We start from the raw sequence: 15,037 nt of genomic DNA on the forward strand, positions 1-15,037 counted from the left end.
GTGAAATATTCCAAAGCAATAATAATTCTAATAGTTCACATATATTACACCTTTCTGTGTGTCGTCACTAACTCTAAGAGGCGGATACTATTATTATTCTCATTTTGCAGATGAGAAAACTGAGGACCAGAGACATGAAATGACTTACCCAGGGCCCTTTAGCTAGAAAGTGGCAGAGTGGAGATCCCAGTGTGGTCTGACCCTCCCAGAGCCTGTGCCTGTCAAGCACGGGGCTGCACTGCCTCCCTTCTCTCACCCCATCCGCAGAGCATAAGAATCTCTGCTTAGTGGGAGTCACACCACAGGGTGTCATTCACCTCTTCTTGGGTCATGTGGTGCAAGTGCATCCCTGTCACTCAGGTGGGACACACCCTCTCACCTCCAGTCTCGGGAGGGGCCTGACCAACATTGGGAGGTAATGCGGGATTTTGTCTATCATAAGCCTTTTCTAAGGTTTCAACTCACTATGAATCCATCTGCCAGATTATCCCAACTGGTTATAGAAATGAGTGGGGTCTCTCTCGGGGAGGAAAGTGGGACGTGTGGTGGAACCAAGGGTGCACTGAGAGAAGAAGAGGATGGGATTTGTGCATCTGAGCCCCTGTCCAAGATGGCAGTGGATGTGCAGGTCTGGCCTATGGAGTCAGGGCTGAATGGGGAAGCAGGAGTCCGGGAGGAACCTGGGAGGGAGAGGAGGAGGACAGGGAGATGTATTTGCAAGGTTGGTCCAGCCTCTCGGCCCTCTGAGCTCCTGCCTGGCCGCGGAAGCCGGCTCTTATCCCCTGCCTTCTCATGGACTCAGTTCTCCTTGGGTCATTTTTCTTTCCTTCTGGCCTAGGACTGGGAGCTGCACGTGAAAGGGAAACTGCACACTCAGAAATGCCTGGTCTTCTCTGAAAAGTGAGTGCTGTCCGTGAGAACAGGTCCATGCATGCACTCAGCAAGTGTTCACTGCGCATCTACTGTGTGTCATGTTCTGTTCTAGGTGCTGGGGAAACAGTAGAGGACAAAACAGGCCAAATCCCTGTCCTCAAGGAGCTTACACTTAGTGGGGGTGGGCGGGGGGTGGGGGGAACAGGTGATAAAGAAAATAAACAAGTGCATTATATAGCATCCCTGGTGGTAAATGCTAAGCAGACAACAGCAGGGCAGGGCAGGAAGTGTGTGTGTGCATGCATGCATGTGCGTGTGTGTGCATGTGCGTGCATGCGTGCATGCATGTGTGTGTGTGCACGCGTGTGTGTGTGTGTGCACTTTAAATAGGGTGGTCAGGGAAGGACCTCACTGAGGACACTCAGGAGGGGATGGAATGCACCTGTGGCTGTCTTGGGGACGTGCACTCCTGGCAGAGGGAATAGCAAGTTTGAAGGCCCTGGGATGCTCAGGCAACATCAGTGTGACCAGAGCAGGGTTCCAGGGTGAGGAGCCGGGGAGGTGCAAGGGCACAGATCCTGAGTGTTGGGGCTGGTTGTGAGGACTTTCGTTTTGCTGTGAGTGTGACTGGAGCATTGGAGGGCCGAGCAAAGGAGTGATGTTCTCTGGCTCCACTCAACGGGACCCTGGCTGCTGTGCCGAGAACAAAAGCGGCGGGTCAAGGGCAGACCCCCAGAAACCAGAAAGGAGGGGGCTGCGGTAATCCAGGCGAGAAAGAGGGCACATGGCCCAGGATGGAGAAAACAGGACTGGGGTTAAGTGTTTCAAGATGAGCGCGTTCAAAAGGCCTCTCTTTCTTAGCATTCACAATAGCCAAGTGGTGGAAGCAAGCCCAATGTCCACCGACAGATGAATAAGTAAACAAAATGTGGTATATCCATACAGGGGAATGGATTTAAAAAGGAAAGGAATCCTGACACACGCAACAACATGGATGAACCTTGAGGACATTATGCTAAGTGAAATAAGCCAGTCACAAAAAGACAAATATCGTACGATTCCACTTATAGGAGGTACCAAGAGTAGTCAGGTTCATAGAAAGAAAGTAGGATGGTGGTTGCTAGGGGCTGTGGGGGGGGGGGGGGGAATGGGGAGCTAGTGTTTAATAGGTACAGAGTTTCAGCAAGACGAAAAGAGTTCTGGAAATGGGTGGTGGTGATGGTTGCAAAACAATGTGAATATGCTTAATGCCACTGAACTGGACACTTAAAAATAGCTAAGATGGTGAATTTTATGTTATGTGTATTTTGCCGTGATTTAAAAAATAATTTGAAAAAGGTCTCCTATTTATGGCTCCCTTGTTTTATATTGTGGTAAAATTCACATAAGACTCACCATTTTGACCATTTTAAAGTGAACGATTCAGTGGTATTTTGCACATTCACAGGGTTGTGCAAATGTTACCACAATCTAGTTCCTGCACATTTTCATCACCAGCAGGGGAAACCCCATCCCCATTAAGTAGTCACTCCCCATTCCTCCCTCCCCTCCCTCATCTGCTTTCTATCTCCATGGATTTGCCCCTTCTGGACATTTCACATAAATGGAATCATTTAATACTTGGCCTTTTGTGACTGGATTTTTTCACTTAGCAAAATATTTTCAGGGTTCATCCATGTTGTAGCAGGTACAACCTTTTTATGGCTGAATAATATTCTGTTGTATGTATGTACCACATTTTGTTTATCCACTCATCTTTGGATGTATGTCTGGATTGTTTCTACCTTTTGGCTATGGTGAATAATGCTGCTATGAACATTCATGTATGAGGTTTTGTTTGAACGTCTATTTTCAACTATTTCGAGTCCTCGCCTAGGGGAGCGGGCTGTCTGGCTCACGTGTTGTTCTTTAACTTATTGAGGCCCTGGTTGCCCCTTTTCCCCCTTCTCCAGCGCCGGTGTCCGTTGTGTACTCGGTTCAGCAGAGGGAACCCTGTGTCCTTCTCCCAACAGCACAGCCGTTTATAACCCTGTTGGGAATGAAGGTGAGTAAGACGCTCCAGGTCAGCCACTTGAAGCAGGAACCAGCTCCCGAAGGCTCATTATGTCGTGTCTTGAATAACCAAACTGCCCTGATGTTCCCGCCTGATATATATCTACACAGCAAACAGATCCCAAGACACTAAAATGCACGGGCCTGCTGGCTGGGCTCTTCAACATTTTCTGAAACGCTTTAGTTGTAAAGCTTGGCTGGTTATCAACATGCCCAGAGATATATTCACATTGATCACTAATTAATATGTTAAAGGACACTTTCATTGTTCTCTTCCCACTTATGTCCTAATAATGACTTTTGAAGGTACAGAAAATGCCTAGGTTTTCACCTGGCTTTGTGTAATTTATCATTTAGATTATGCCTCAAATCTTGCAACATCCTATGCGGCCGTTCCGGCAAGGCCATTTGCTCAGTCAAATCCTGCATTTCCTTCGGCTTCCCCGGGGACAAATGTGAGTACAGAAGCATTTTCTCTATTGTCCTTGTCACCATCAGAGCATTTGCATTGCCTGCTATGCCTGGTGTAGTGGTACAGAGGAGGCCGGGATGAAGCAGGTACAGACGTGGCTTTGTGCTGTTCAGGAGAACATGTCCCCAGACAGAGGTCGAGAGCTGTTCCATTCAGTCCAGCCAGTGCTGAAACACGCAGATAAAAAAGCTGACATAAATTCTTAAAGTCAAAAGCACTCAGAGGCTCTCTGGCATTGGGCACTGGTTTAGAAAAAGAAGTTTGAGCTTTTCTGTGTGTGTGTTTTTAAAGACTTCTTGATGTTTTATTGAAGTGGACTGTTTCCTATGAGAAGGTAGTTCTGAAACTTGAACCTGAAAGAGAAAATGTTTTTGAAAGTAGGGACCAGGCCCTAATGGTCTATCTGGCCCCTTGGGGAAATGGCTGCACCTGTGTAACACTTCGCTTTCAGTTGTGTTCGCGCTCCTCTCTCTCTACAACATGCACTTTAGGCCCCCAAAGCTCTAAGGCTTCCATCCCTCCTTTTTCCACCGATTATGACAACTCCCTTTCTCTCTTCGGTTTCCTGTTTTCCTACTGCGTGTAGCCCCTTCCCCCAGGAGCTGTTGGCTTCTCTGCTCCTCCCCTGGGAACACAAGGAAGGAGATGGGAGATGTGGAACCAACTGTAAAACAAAATGCATGTGGCTGAACCCTGCTAAAGGGCGCATCTGCGTTTTTTTGCCTGTGCCTGTGTTTTTTTCCGTTCCTGATGTGAGCAGCTGCAGCCTCTTTCTCTCTCCTGATGCAATGAGAGAGCACACGCTCACGAGAGCAGGCCGCCATGTGCTGTCCCCTCCACATGTCCCCATGCCATGCCCTCCATGTGTCTGGGCATTTGCGCAAAACTCGGAAAGGGTAAGCCGAGAAGAGTAGGTGTCAGGCCCTGGGGGTGAGTGAGTGGAGAGGTGAGGAGGTTCATGACAGAAGTTGAGGCCTGCCTGGGCCAAGATCTCTACTCGTTTGTGTCTGTTTGTTTGTGATGTTTAATGGGAGAAATGCTTCCAGAGAGAGCCCCCGTCTGCAAACCCATGTTTTGGTGAAAGAGAATTTTGTCATTTCCCACTTTGTACTCTCCATGTTCAGGACCACGTCTGCTCAGTGGCCACTTGGGGTCAGTCCCAGGAGAGCAGAATGGCTGGGTTCAGTGAAGCCTGTTGTTTGTCTTTGAGGTCAGACTCCTAATTACATGGCCTTGTGTCTCAATGTGGGTGCTGGCAGCTCTGGGGCCTGTTTGCCCCCACTGTGGACCATGGAGGCATCTCTGTGCCCACAACCCTGCTCTGAGACCCCAGCACTGAGGGGAAGCAGACTGTGACTGAGATGCAGGAGGCTGGATTGGGTGGCAGGTGGGCCAGGGGTCTGGGCATAGTAAAGAGAGCTGATGTCAACTGAGCCCCTATATAAAGGGGAGGGCGCTGAGTGGGGTGAGGAGAGGCCAGGCCAAGACAGCTCTCATGCTCAACCCCACCCTTGGCCAATGACCAGTGAACCAGAGGCCCTTTCCTGTGCATGCGGAGTCAAGAGACCTAATTTCAGGTCTTAGTTCTGGAACCCACCAGCTGTGTGGTCTCAGGCAAGTCACCATACCTCTCTGAGGCTCTGTTTTCTTAAATGGGGTCCATAACACCCCTAGTAATGACTTTTGAGGGTAAAATAAACGATAGGTTTTCACCTGGCTTGTGTAATTGATAGTTTTGATTATGCCTCAGATCTTGGAACATCATATGTTGACCATGTATGGTCAAAGCCAGAAGGTGGGAGCAAGGCTCAGTGTGGACCAGAGTTGTCCTGTACTTGCGAGGATCAAATAAGACTACATATGTGACCATGATTTGTGAACTGTGCAGTGCATAGGAAGTAACAAGGGCTATTATTGAGTAACGAGACCCCCCCCTTTTTTCTTTTTTTTCGTGAGGAAGATTAGCCCTGAGCTAACATCTGTGCCAGTCTTCCTCTATTTTTTTTTTTAAAGATTTTATTTTTTTCCTTTTTTCTCCCCAAAGTCCCCCGGTACATAGTTATATATTCTTAGTTGTGGGTCCTTCTAGTTGTGGCATGTGGGATGCCACCTCAGCGTGGTTCGATGAGCAATGCCATGTCCACGCCCAGGATTCGACCTGATGAAACACTGGGCCGCCTGCAGTGGAGCACGCAAACTTAACCACTCAGCCATGGGGCTGGTCTCCTTCCTCTATTTTTTGTATGTGGGTCACTGCCACAGCATGGCTGCTGATGAGTGGTGTAGGTCTCTGCCCAAGATCCGAACCTGTGAACCCGCCCTGCCGAAGAGGAGTGCGCAGGACTCAACCACTATGCCACAGGGCCAGCCCTGTGTAAGAAGACCTTTTAAGGCCTGTTTTGGGGTAACCTATCCTGTCAAGGCCGGCTCTGTCTGCTGGCCATGTGACTGTGGGCAAGTCTCAGTATCAGTGTTCCTCACCCACGAATCTGTCTAGTAAACCCTGTAGTCACAGCTGCCTGAATGCAGGTGTGTCTCTCTTTAGGAAAACCTGAAATACAAAAATATTGACATTTGAAGACAAGCTGAGAATTGAAGAGCTGATTAATCTGCGACTGAAAGATACTTTGCAAGTCTCCTTTAAGTAGCAGGGGAGTCCCTCAGAGAAATTATTGATTTTTTTTCTGCCTACAAATAATGACCTTCAAAAATAAACCAATAAATCAAGGAGTGATTACTCTGTTATCAAAAGATACTTTGCGAGGCTCAGATGAGGGCCAAGTGAGCAACTTTCACATACACATTTTTATTGTTTTTTCATACATAATTTATGCTTTTTGCAAAAATTCAAATGGAAAAGAAATCTTTAATAAGGATGGTAAAATTCTCCGTTAACCCCCTCCCAGTCTCCCCAGAGAACCCATGAAGGCTTTGATGCATCCTCCAGAAGTGTTTTCTGGTCCTGTGCCAGGGCTTTTTCTGTCTGATTCCACTTACATCCATCTTTTCAGAAACACATCTTGTTGAGTAAAGCCAGAACCAGCCAGAACTCCACCATTATAATAACACCATTGTTTGTGGAGCAGAGAGCACTTGCTGCTTCTAAAGCTCTGTTTTTAAGCCGGAGAACAAAGTGACACTTGGCTCCAGGAATGAGCCTTCAGAAGGTCTCTGAACTGCTACAAAACCTAAAACCACCGCGAAACCATCTACCACCTCCACCAGCCCCAGGCTTAGCTGAACTTACACTTGTCTCAATTCCGTGGGAGTGCGAGACTTTCGTTTCCATGGTTATTGTTGACAGATATGGGACACTGAACTGACAGTTGCATGCTGTGTTTGCTGGTGGGTGAGTAATTTGTGTCTGTCCCCAGCCCCTCTCCTCCCACCACAGGGTCCCAGGAGAGAGGTGTTCACTTTCATTGAAGCTTCTGCCATCTGACAGAGCAGAGGCACTTGGTCCTTGGCTGCCTGAGTCGTCATAAACAGAGTAATCAAGTTTCTGGAAGGGGCCATCGGGGCTTCTCAGGCTGTAAATAGTTTTCTTGTGCCTGCCCAGGATGCACCCTGCCTGCTGACTGGCCCCGTAAAACAGCCTTGCAGTTTTCACAGCCACCTTGGAGTTTGTTTAGTGCTGGTGCCGCCCTCCCTGGCCTGGGGTGATGCATGTCATTTCTATGGTTTCTGTTTCACCAGGACCCTGCACACCAGAAAACTTGCATAAATAAGAAAACGGAGGCACAGGGAAACGTATATGGTTGTGGAAGGCCAGAGGTTTAGGTTGTCCCTAAAGTCAAGTCATACGTCACCCCTCAGATTGTGGGCTGTTTCTAGAGCAACTGTCCTCCCTGGCCTCAGTCCTGCTCAGAGCACTCTGGTCTCCTGATTTCCAGAGAGCTTGAAGAGTAGCAACTGATGTGGCAAACCCCCTCCCCCACCATTCCAGCTCTGGCCCTGCTCTTGTCCCCACTGCAGGGCCCACCTTGTGCATTTTCAAAGAGCAAAGAGCAGGGCAGCCGGAGATCTAGGTGGGTTTTGTTTTCTGTTTTTTTCTTTTCTTTTTATGAATCTGAAGTATTTTTTCTCCATGCAAAAGTAGTACAAGCATGGTGTAAAAAATTCAAACAGTAACAGAAATACAAAAAATAGAAAATCCAACGCTGCAGAGGAAACCGAAGGTAAATGTCTTTTGCTGTAACTATTTGTCTCTAGCTAGTGCACGTGTGCACATTTAATTAGAAAAACTATGGGTTTTTTTGCAAAAATGAGATAATGCCATATAATCTGTTATGCAGCTTGGTTCTTTTCACTTAAGATAAAATTGGTTTCTAGATATCTTCCCCATCCAGGCATAAAACCCTGTCTTATGTTGTAACACCCTCTATTGTTTGCATCCACCATAGTTTATCAAGTCTGTGATTGATGGACTTTTCAGTGAGGCCTGAGTTGTCATCACAAATCTACCACTACTTCATTGCCCACAGACTAAGTTCCTTACCTTCTCCCATGCGTCAGCGTCCGCATGCACAGTGATGGGTATGAACCAGATGACCCCCCTGTTTTAAGATTCCCTGACTCTAAAGTCTACAGGGATAGTGAAGTTACTTGGCAAGTGAACCACCCAAGACCCGTAGGCAAGTCTGGCACGAATAAAAGTAGATTTACTCTAAGTCAAAGCTAATATGCTTTATAAAATGTTTGAAAGTGTCAATAAAGACATCTGTGTCTATCCTCCAAGTTAAGCCAAGATCCATAGCTATGGAACCCACACCCATTTGCGATCTGCTTAATATGTTCAAAATCAACACTGTGAGGAATAAATATTTGCCCTGTGCAAACCCAGCAGAGGCCCGCAGACTGTGTGCTAGATGAAATTGGGTCACACCTAAAGGAGGTCAGGCTGGAGCACGGAAATGTCTTATTGAAGATGGAGTCTCTATCTTGTAGCTGTAGAAAGCACTTTGAGAGACTACTCTCACCTCATAGGCCTGTTGCCCTAAACCACATTTTTATTGCAACCTTGTGAGTTATTTGAAACGGGCTTGTTCTTTGAACTCACCTGTGAACACTGTTCCCACCTGCATCAGAGGGCATTAAAAGGTCTCAGACTCTTCCTACACGAGTCTATTTGCTCCTTTCACATTTCTACCCATCTATAAAAGATTTGTGGGTGAGCTGAGAGGTCTGGGACCCAGCCACATGAACCATTAGAAGCAGCCTCTGGTTGTAAATGAGTGACGCCAGCGTGTGAAAACGTACAGCCCAAGCCCCTGATGGCATGTGGGGGCATTCTAGGTCAGTGCTGGCCTGCAGATGGACTGAAGCGTCCCCCAGGCTGGGAAAGGATGACTGTCCCTTTAGGTTAGTACAGTCGTGCACTGCATAGCAATGTTTCAGTCAAAGATGGACTGAATATATGATGGTGGTCCCTTAAGATTAGTACCACATGGCCCAGGTGTGTAGTAGGCTGCACCATCTGGGTTTGTGTAAGTACACTCTGTGATGTTCACACAACAACAAAATTGCCTAATGACGCGTTTCTCAGAGCGTGTCCCCCTTGTAAGTGACACATGACTGCAATTAGGACTTCAGTTACACCCCCGACACCTTAGCTCTCTTAGGGGTTTAACCCTGGGCTGGAAAGTCTCAAAAGTACCTGTCACATGTGGGCCTCCCAGGGGCTCAGCAGGCAGAGCAGGGTGGGGTGTTAACCAAGCCCATCAACGCCTCACACCAAAAGTCTGAGCTGCCAAGGTCTTACGGTTCTCTCTAAACCCATCTGCTCTTCTGTCCCAGAGCACATCAGAAAAATTTAGTTTTGGTAATTTTTAGTTTTAATGTAATTCAGACTTATGGAAAAGTTGCAAAAAAGGTATAAGGAACTCCTGTAGACCTTTTGTTCAGATTCACTACTTTTTTATATTTGGGCCCATTTACTTTATCATTCTCTCTCTATGTCTCTCTGTTTCTGTCTCTCTCTTTTTTGCTCTTCTATCCACCCATCTCCGTCTATCATATCATCCGTCTTCTAATCATCTATGTATGTTTTTTCCCACACTGTTGGAGACATCGTACCTCTTCACCCCTAACTACATCAGTATGAATTTCCTAAGAATGCAGACTTTCTCTTACATATTCGCAGTACAGTCCTATTTTTACCAGTCTAGGATTATCATAGCACATCCTTTAACTGTTGGAGGAAAGAAGGAACAAATATTTATTTATAGGAGGCTGCTGGATGCCACATGTGGTGCCAAGGCACTTTACATACCTTGTGGCATTTTTGTCTCCTAAACCGTCCTGTGGAATCAATTTTTATTTTCCCCGTTTTATAGACAAGCAAACTCAGGCTAGGAGAAATTCACTAACTTGCCCACTGTTAGTCTCTGGGGAGCAGAGACAAATCCAGGTGCGTCTGACGCTGACACTGCCGGGGCCCTGGCGCCTGGAGATTATAAGGCACACACTTGATGTGGGTCTGTCCTCAGAGAGGCAGTAGGCCCCCATGTCTTTAGTTCATCTCACTACATCATCTCAGCTCTTCCAGGCACTGTGGACGCAGAGTCCCTTCAGGGAGCTGCAGAGCTCGTCACAACGTGCTCACTGCTTAGAGCTTATCTTCAGCCCTGTAAAGATGAGACCACCACCAACACAGACAGGCATGTCTGAAAGATGAACACGCCTGTGACCGTGTGCACGCTGAGGTAGCTGATCACAGAGAGAGGGAGACAAATACAGTCACTGGGACGGGGAGTGGGAAAGACGGGTTTCCTGTTTATGCCAAACGCAGTTGGGCAAAGTTATCATTATCCTGGAACTTAGGGTTTAGCTTGGCAAGGTTTCTGGGGGAGTGAGGAGTGGAATTTTAGAGCTTAGAGCCACATATGCATGGATATTTCACATCCAGAAAGGACTGTAGATGCATAGTCTACCCTCCTCATTCCAGACACGGGGAAACTAAGGGCCAGAAAGGAAAACTAGTCTGTCCCTGTCATGCACCTAATCAGTGTCTGAGCTGGGACCTGAATCCAGGTCCTCTGTCTTCCAGGCTTACCTTCTTCCCATTACATCAGGAAGTCCCAAGCTTTTTACAGCCAAAACTCTTTTTAATTATTTACTCCTACCAGCCACTGTCCTGCATTCCATGTTTGAAAAAGTACTGTATCTGCCAAAGTACTTACATTAGTGAGTAATTAACTGGTTACCCATTGTTATTAATCAAGAACACAGACACACACCAATCAGACTTTCTCATCAGCCTAAGATCCAACCAGGGTTACTATATTGATAGAGTAAAGAAACTCAAAGTATGATCTCAACTCAGGTATTTTACGTGTCGATAATAATAATAATAATGATAATAATAATAATAGTGTCTCTTGAGATATTATCACTTTCAAAGACTATTAAGGACTTAGAGAGCCCCGTTGGGAATTAGCATAGAGTATCATGCTGCCTGCTCAAAGGCACGCAGGGTTGTCCCTGCCCCAGCAAACAAACATTACTCTAGAGGTGCCATCAAAAGACCGCATCCTCCCTTCCTCTCACGTTCCCACTTTCCTCCCTACTTCCCTTTCTCCCCCGTCATTCAGATCTCCCATAGAGCATAAGGCAAATAATAGCCATGTTTGTATAACTGTTTCAAGAATAGATAGAATAGAGTGATCATACATATAACTCTACACCTTCTATGACTCAAATATGATTTTGAACCTGAGTTTAACAAAAAGAGATTTTAGATCAATGACCGAAAAGAACATAGATGGAACCATCCTAAATCAAATATCTGCAAGAGAATATAACACATAAAAATGTTTGAAGCCAGACATAACTCAGAGCAAAGCATTAACACGGCGATTCTCAAGATTTTAGATTTGCAAGATTTTCATTTCATAGCTCACTTAGAAAATGACACGCTGGGGGCCGGCCCTGAGGCTGAGTGGTTAAGTTTGCATGCTCCACTTCCGTGGCCCAGGGTTTGACTGGTTTGGATCCTGGGTGCAGACCTAACATTGCTCATCAAGCCACGCTGAGGCGGCATCCCATATAGCACAACTAGAAGGACCTGCAACTAGAGTATGCAACTATGTACTGGGGAGCTTTGGGGAGAAGAAGAAGAAGAAGAGGAAGAAGAGGAAGGAGGGGGAGGGGGAGAGGAAGGGAGAGGGGACGGGGAGGAGGAGGAGGAGAAGAAGAAGAAGAAGAAAATCTTGGCAACAGATGTTAGCTCAGGTGCCAATCTTAAAAAAAAAAAAAAAGGATACACTAAAGTAAACTGGTTAAACTGAAGAAGCTGCTCGTGGTCCCTGGATGTACTCGGCCTCCACCCTGAAGGGTCACCTTCTTGGCATACCTCTAACCTATTTGCAGTTCACCAGTTGAGAAGCTCCCAGTTAGCGTAATTAACTGGAAGAATACTAAAAATCTCATGATTATGTGATTATATGATATTAAGTGACAACAAGGGACTCAATCAGTAAAATTCAACTTCTATTTCTGATTTAAAATCTTGGGAGAAAAAAGCCCTCATGGGATGTATTTTTTAAATTTGAGTGAAAACCTTAGTTGAGACCAGTTCATTTTGGTGCCTTGCTGACGACGTCTGAAGTATGAGTTCGTCCTGTTCCTCGGTGATGGGCCGCCATGAGGGTGGGTGTTCATTCTTCGGCAGGCTTGTTCCACTGCCCAGCAGCAGCTGGTGTGCTCATACTCAGATAAAAGCCCCTTGAGTTGTTCTTTCAGGCTGGAGGAGACAAGGAGAGAGGCGCTGGCCCTCATGCCTCGTCACTAGGCAACTGGACAGTCAAGGAGCAGGAGCGGCCCAGAACTGCCTTGCGCATGTGCTGTGTGGTCCAAGCTCACATCAGCCCAGGCCGACCCCAGCAAAGTCACATGGGGCAGAAACATGCCCCACTTAGAGGAGGCCCAGCCTCAGGACTCCTGTCGATAAACTCAGAGGACCAGCCACTTAACCCTGCTTGAGAACTCAGCCAGGTCTGCATCTTTATATGGACCGCTCACCCCAGTGAGAGGCAAAGATCCTGCGTCCTAACAGCCCTCCTTCTGCCGTCCTGGGGAAGGGCTCAGTCCTTTTTAGCCAGGCTTGGACTCAAAGTCTCCCAGCTTACAGGGATATCCATTTGCAGTCCAGGGAGGCATGGGGATGCTCTGGGAGCTGCTGGGCCACACACGGAATCCTGTTCCCCTTTAGGATCGTGCTCGACCTCTGGACATTGCAGACAGGGAGGTCTAAAAGGGGCGCCTGGCTTTCTCCAGTTCAGAGCTGAACCATAAAAAGAAATTCCAATAGACTCTAATTGTCCTCAGCCCAGATGCAACAAATGAGGGCTTTTCATGGTAAAATTACCCAAGTATTAGCCCTTGTTAGGGATGAGACCTCAGACTTTTGCACTGTATTACCTTAGCAGAGTCGGACCCGCATCAAATGTAATTAGATGTTGACATTCATATTATCCTAGAAAATGATGATTATGCAAATGTAGACTATGCTATTAGAACGTGTTTTGGGTTTGGAAAATTGCATCCTTCTTTTCCACATGGGGTTCGCTTATGGTTACTAATTCTTGAGCCTCCCAGAGACTCCAGGCTAATTAAGGTTTGCACAGACCAAACAGACACACTTCCTCCCTCCAGGAGCTTTGATTAGGCCTGGGTCTTGCCTTCCAAACTGTGATCCTTAGAGGTGCCTTTGGGACGGCAGGGCGGCGTGTGGCGGCTGGGTGCTGGACCCGAGGTTTGTCTAGAGCAGCTCCTCTTATCTGTCGCCTATTTGGGCTGGTGAGGAAGGTTTTGCTTGAAAGAAAGGATTCCAAGGCGAACAAAGTGCTGAAGGCCACTGCGCTAAACCACACACTGTTGCTTGAATATCTATGTATAGTATATATTAGGTTCCCACAGATTCTTTCCATGCTCTTTTTGCTTTATTGGGATTTTAAACATTGTAAGTCAAACAATATGATATATAAGGAAAAGGCTAAACATCTCTCCCCTTGCTCCCTTCTAGTTCTGCTCTTTGAAGATTACCAGTGTTGACGGGGTCATATATATCCTCCCACACCTTTCTCTATGCTAACATCCTTTAAAATGTTTTCATTGTGAACATTTTGAACATACAGAACAGTAGAGACCAGTGTAATTAATCCCTGTATACCCATCCCCCATTTCCAAAAATTATCAAAATTTTACAACACTTGTTTCATCTACCTCTTGCTCGTATATTTTTGGTTTTTGTTTTGTTTTATAAAAATGGTGTCATACTACACATGCTACTTGACAACCTGTTTTTTACTTAATCTATCATAAAAATTAGTCTCTATCAGCTCATTTACCTCCTCCTTTTAATGGCTTTGTAGTTTTCCATTGTGTGTTTGAACCATCAGTTACTCAAACATTCTCCTACTCTTGGACATTCAGGCTGTTCCCAAAGTTTTTTGCCACCTCACAAATTACTGCAATAAATGTCCTTGTACATATGTCTTTGCATATTGGTGCATTTATTTCTGTAGGATAGATTTCCAAAAGTAGGATGGCAGGATCATGGGCTATATATATCTTAAGTTTTGTGAAATATTACTAAAGAATATTCTAAAAACATTATAGATACACAACCTCCCACCAGCAACTGGTACCCTGGGGATGTGATTGCTCATTAAAAGTGTTGCGAATCTTTTTTGTGAAGAAATGGCATAAAATTGCTATTTTTTATGTGTCTGTGAATGGATTCTTTTTCTGCATTAATTTTGTAAATTACAGTTTTGCAACCATTGTTTAGGGGAAAATAGCCATTAGGAACATCTGAAATAGAGGGCAAGACGGAAATGTCTTTTGAAGACCAGCCACTGCTCTTTGTTCCCATTAGTTTGCACAGCGGAAAATGGGTGCTGGCCGTGTGGTACACATCTGTAATCTCCCTGAAGGAAGCTGCACTGAGAATGACGTCATTAACCTGGGGCTGCCCTTTGGAAAGGTCACTAATTACATCCTCATGAAGTCTACTAATCAGGTAGGTCTGGGCCCTTTCACAGTCATATGTACCAGATAGACCACACATTGGTGGAGGGGAGCTACATAAATTTTTTTTTTTTAAAGAAGCTATTCTTAACATAGAGAGGTGATAGAGAGTTGGTCTCTTGTTGGTACTGCACAGAGGTTTTTGTTGGTGGTGTTGTTTCCCCTTGTTTCATCTTACCCTTCTTGTGATGGGTACAGGTCTTTGCGGGTTGCCTAGAGGTGAGGAGGTGCTATGGAATGAAGGAACTCATTAACATAGAAAAGCCAACTGGCCCCCAAATAGAAATCTATGGACTTGAGTCTTTCCATTGTGTTGCTAACCTCTTGAGCTAATGCTACCGTCTCACCCTCTAAGCTTCTCCTACCTGAGGGCGTGGATTTGGAGCCAGCTAAGTACTGACTGGAGACAGCCATTTTCACTGATCCTTGGTGTTAGCATCTGAGGCCCTCGGGTCTCATAACTGGAGAGTAGGTGGGAATGAATGGATGCCTGGTTAGTCTAAGGAACTAAGACCCTCAACTCGTGGGGATTGACCGAGTCCTTGGGGGTTAATATGTCTGCCTTCATTTCTAAAGTCAAAGTGGGAGTTTATACAGAGAGTGGTCAGA

General features: G+C 46.1%; 1 protein-coding gene across 1 annotated transcript in view; it reads left to right on the forward strand.

The window, feature by feature from the left end:
• RBM20 (RNA binding motif protein 20) overlaps nucleotides 1-15,037 on the forward strand; it is a 189,899-nt gene that overhangs the window by 136,441 nt on the left and 38,421 nt on the right. The window contains 4 exon segments of the mRNA XM_046654235.1: nucleotides 839-900; nucleotides 2,826-2,917; nucleotides 3,283-3,380; nucleotides 14,277-14,420. Of these exon segments, the coding sequence (XP_046510191.1) occupies nucleotides 839-900; nucleotides 2,826-2,917; nucleotides 3,283-3,380; nucleotides 14,277-14,420 (396 nt within the window).

The sequence above is a fragment of the Equus quagga genome, chromosome 2 (genome assembly GCF_021613505.1).
Source record: "Equus quagga isolate Etosha38 chromosome 2, UCLA_HA_Equagga_1.0, whole genome shotgun sequence".
NCBI lineage: Eukaryota > Metazoa > Chordata > Mammalia > Perissodactyla > Equidae > Equus > Equus quagga.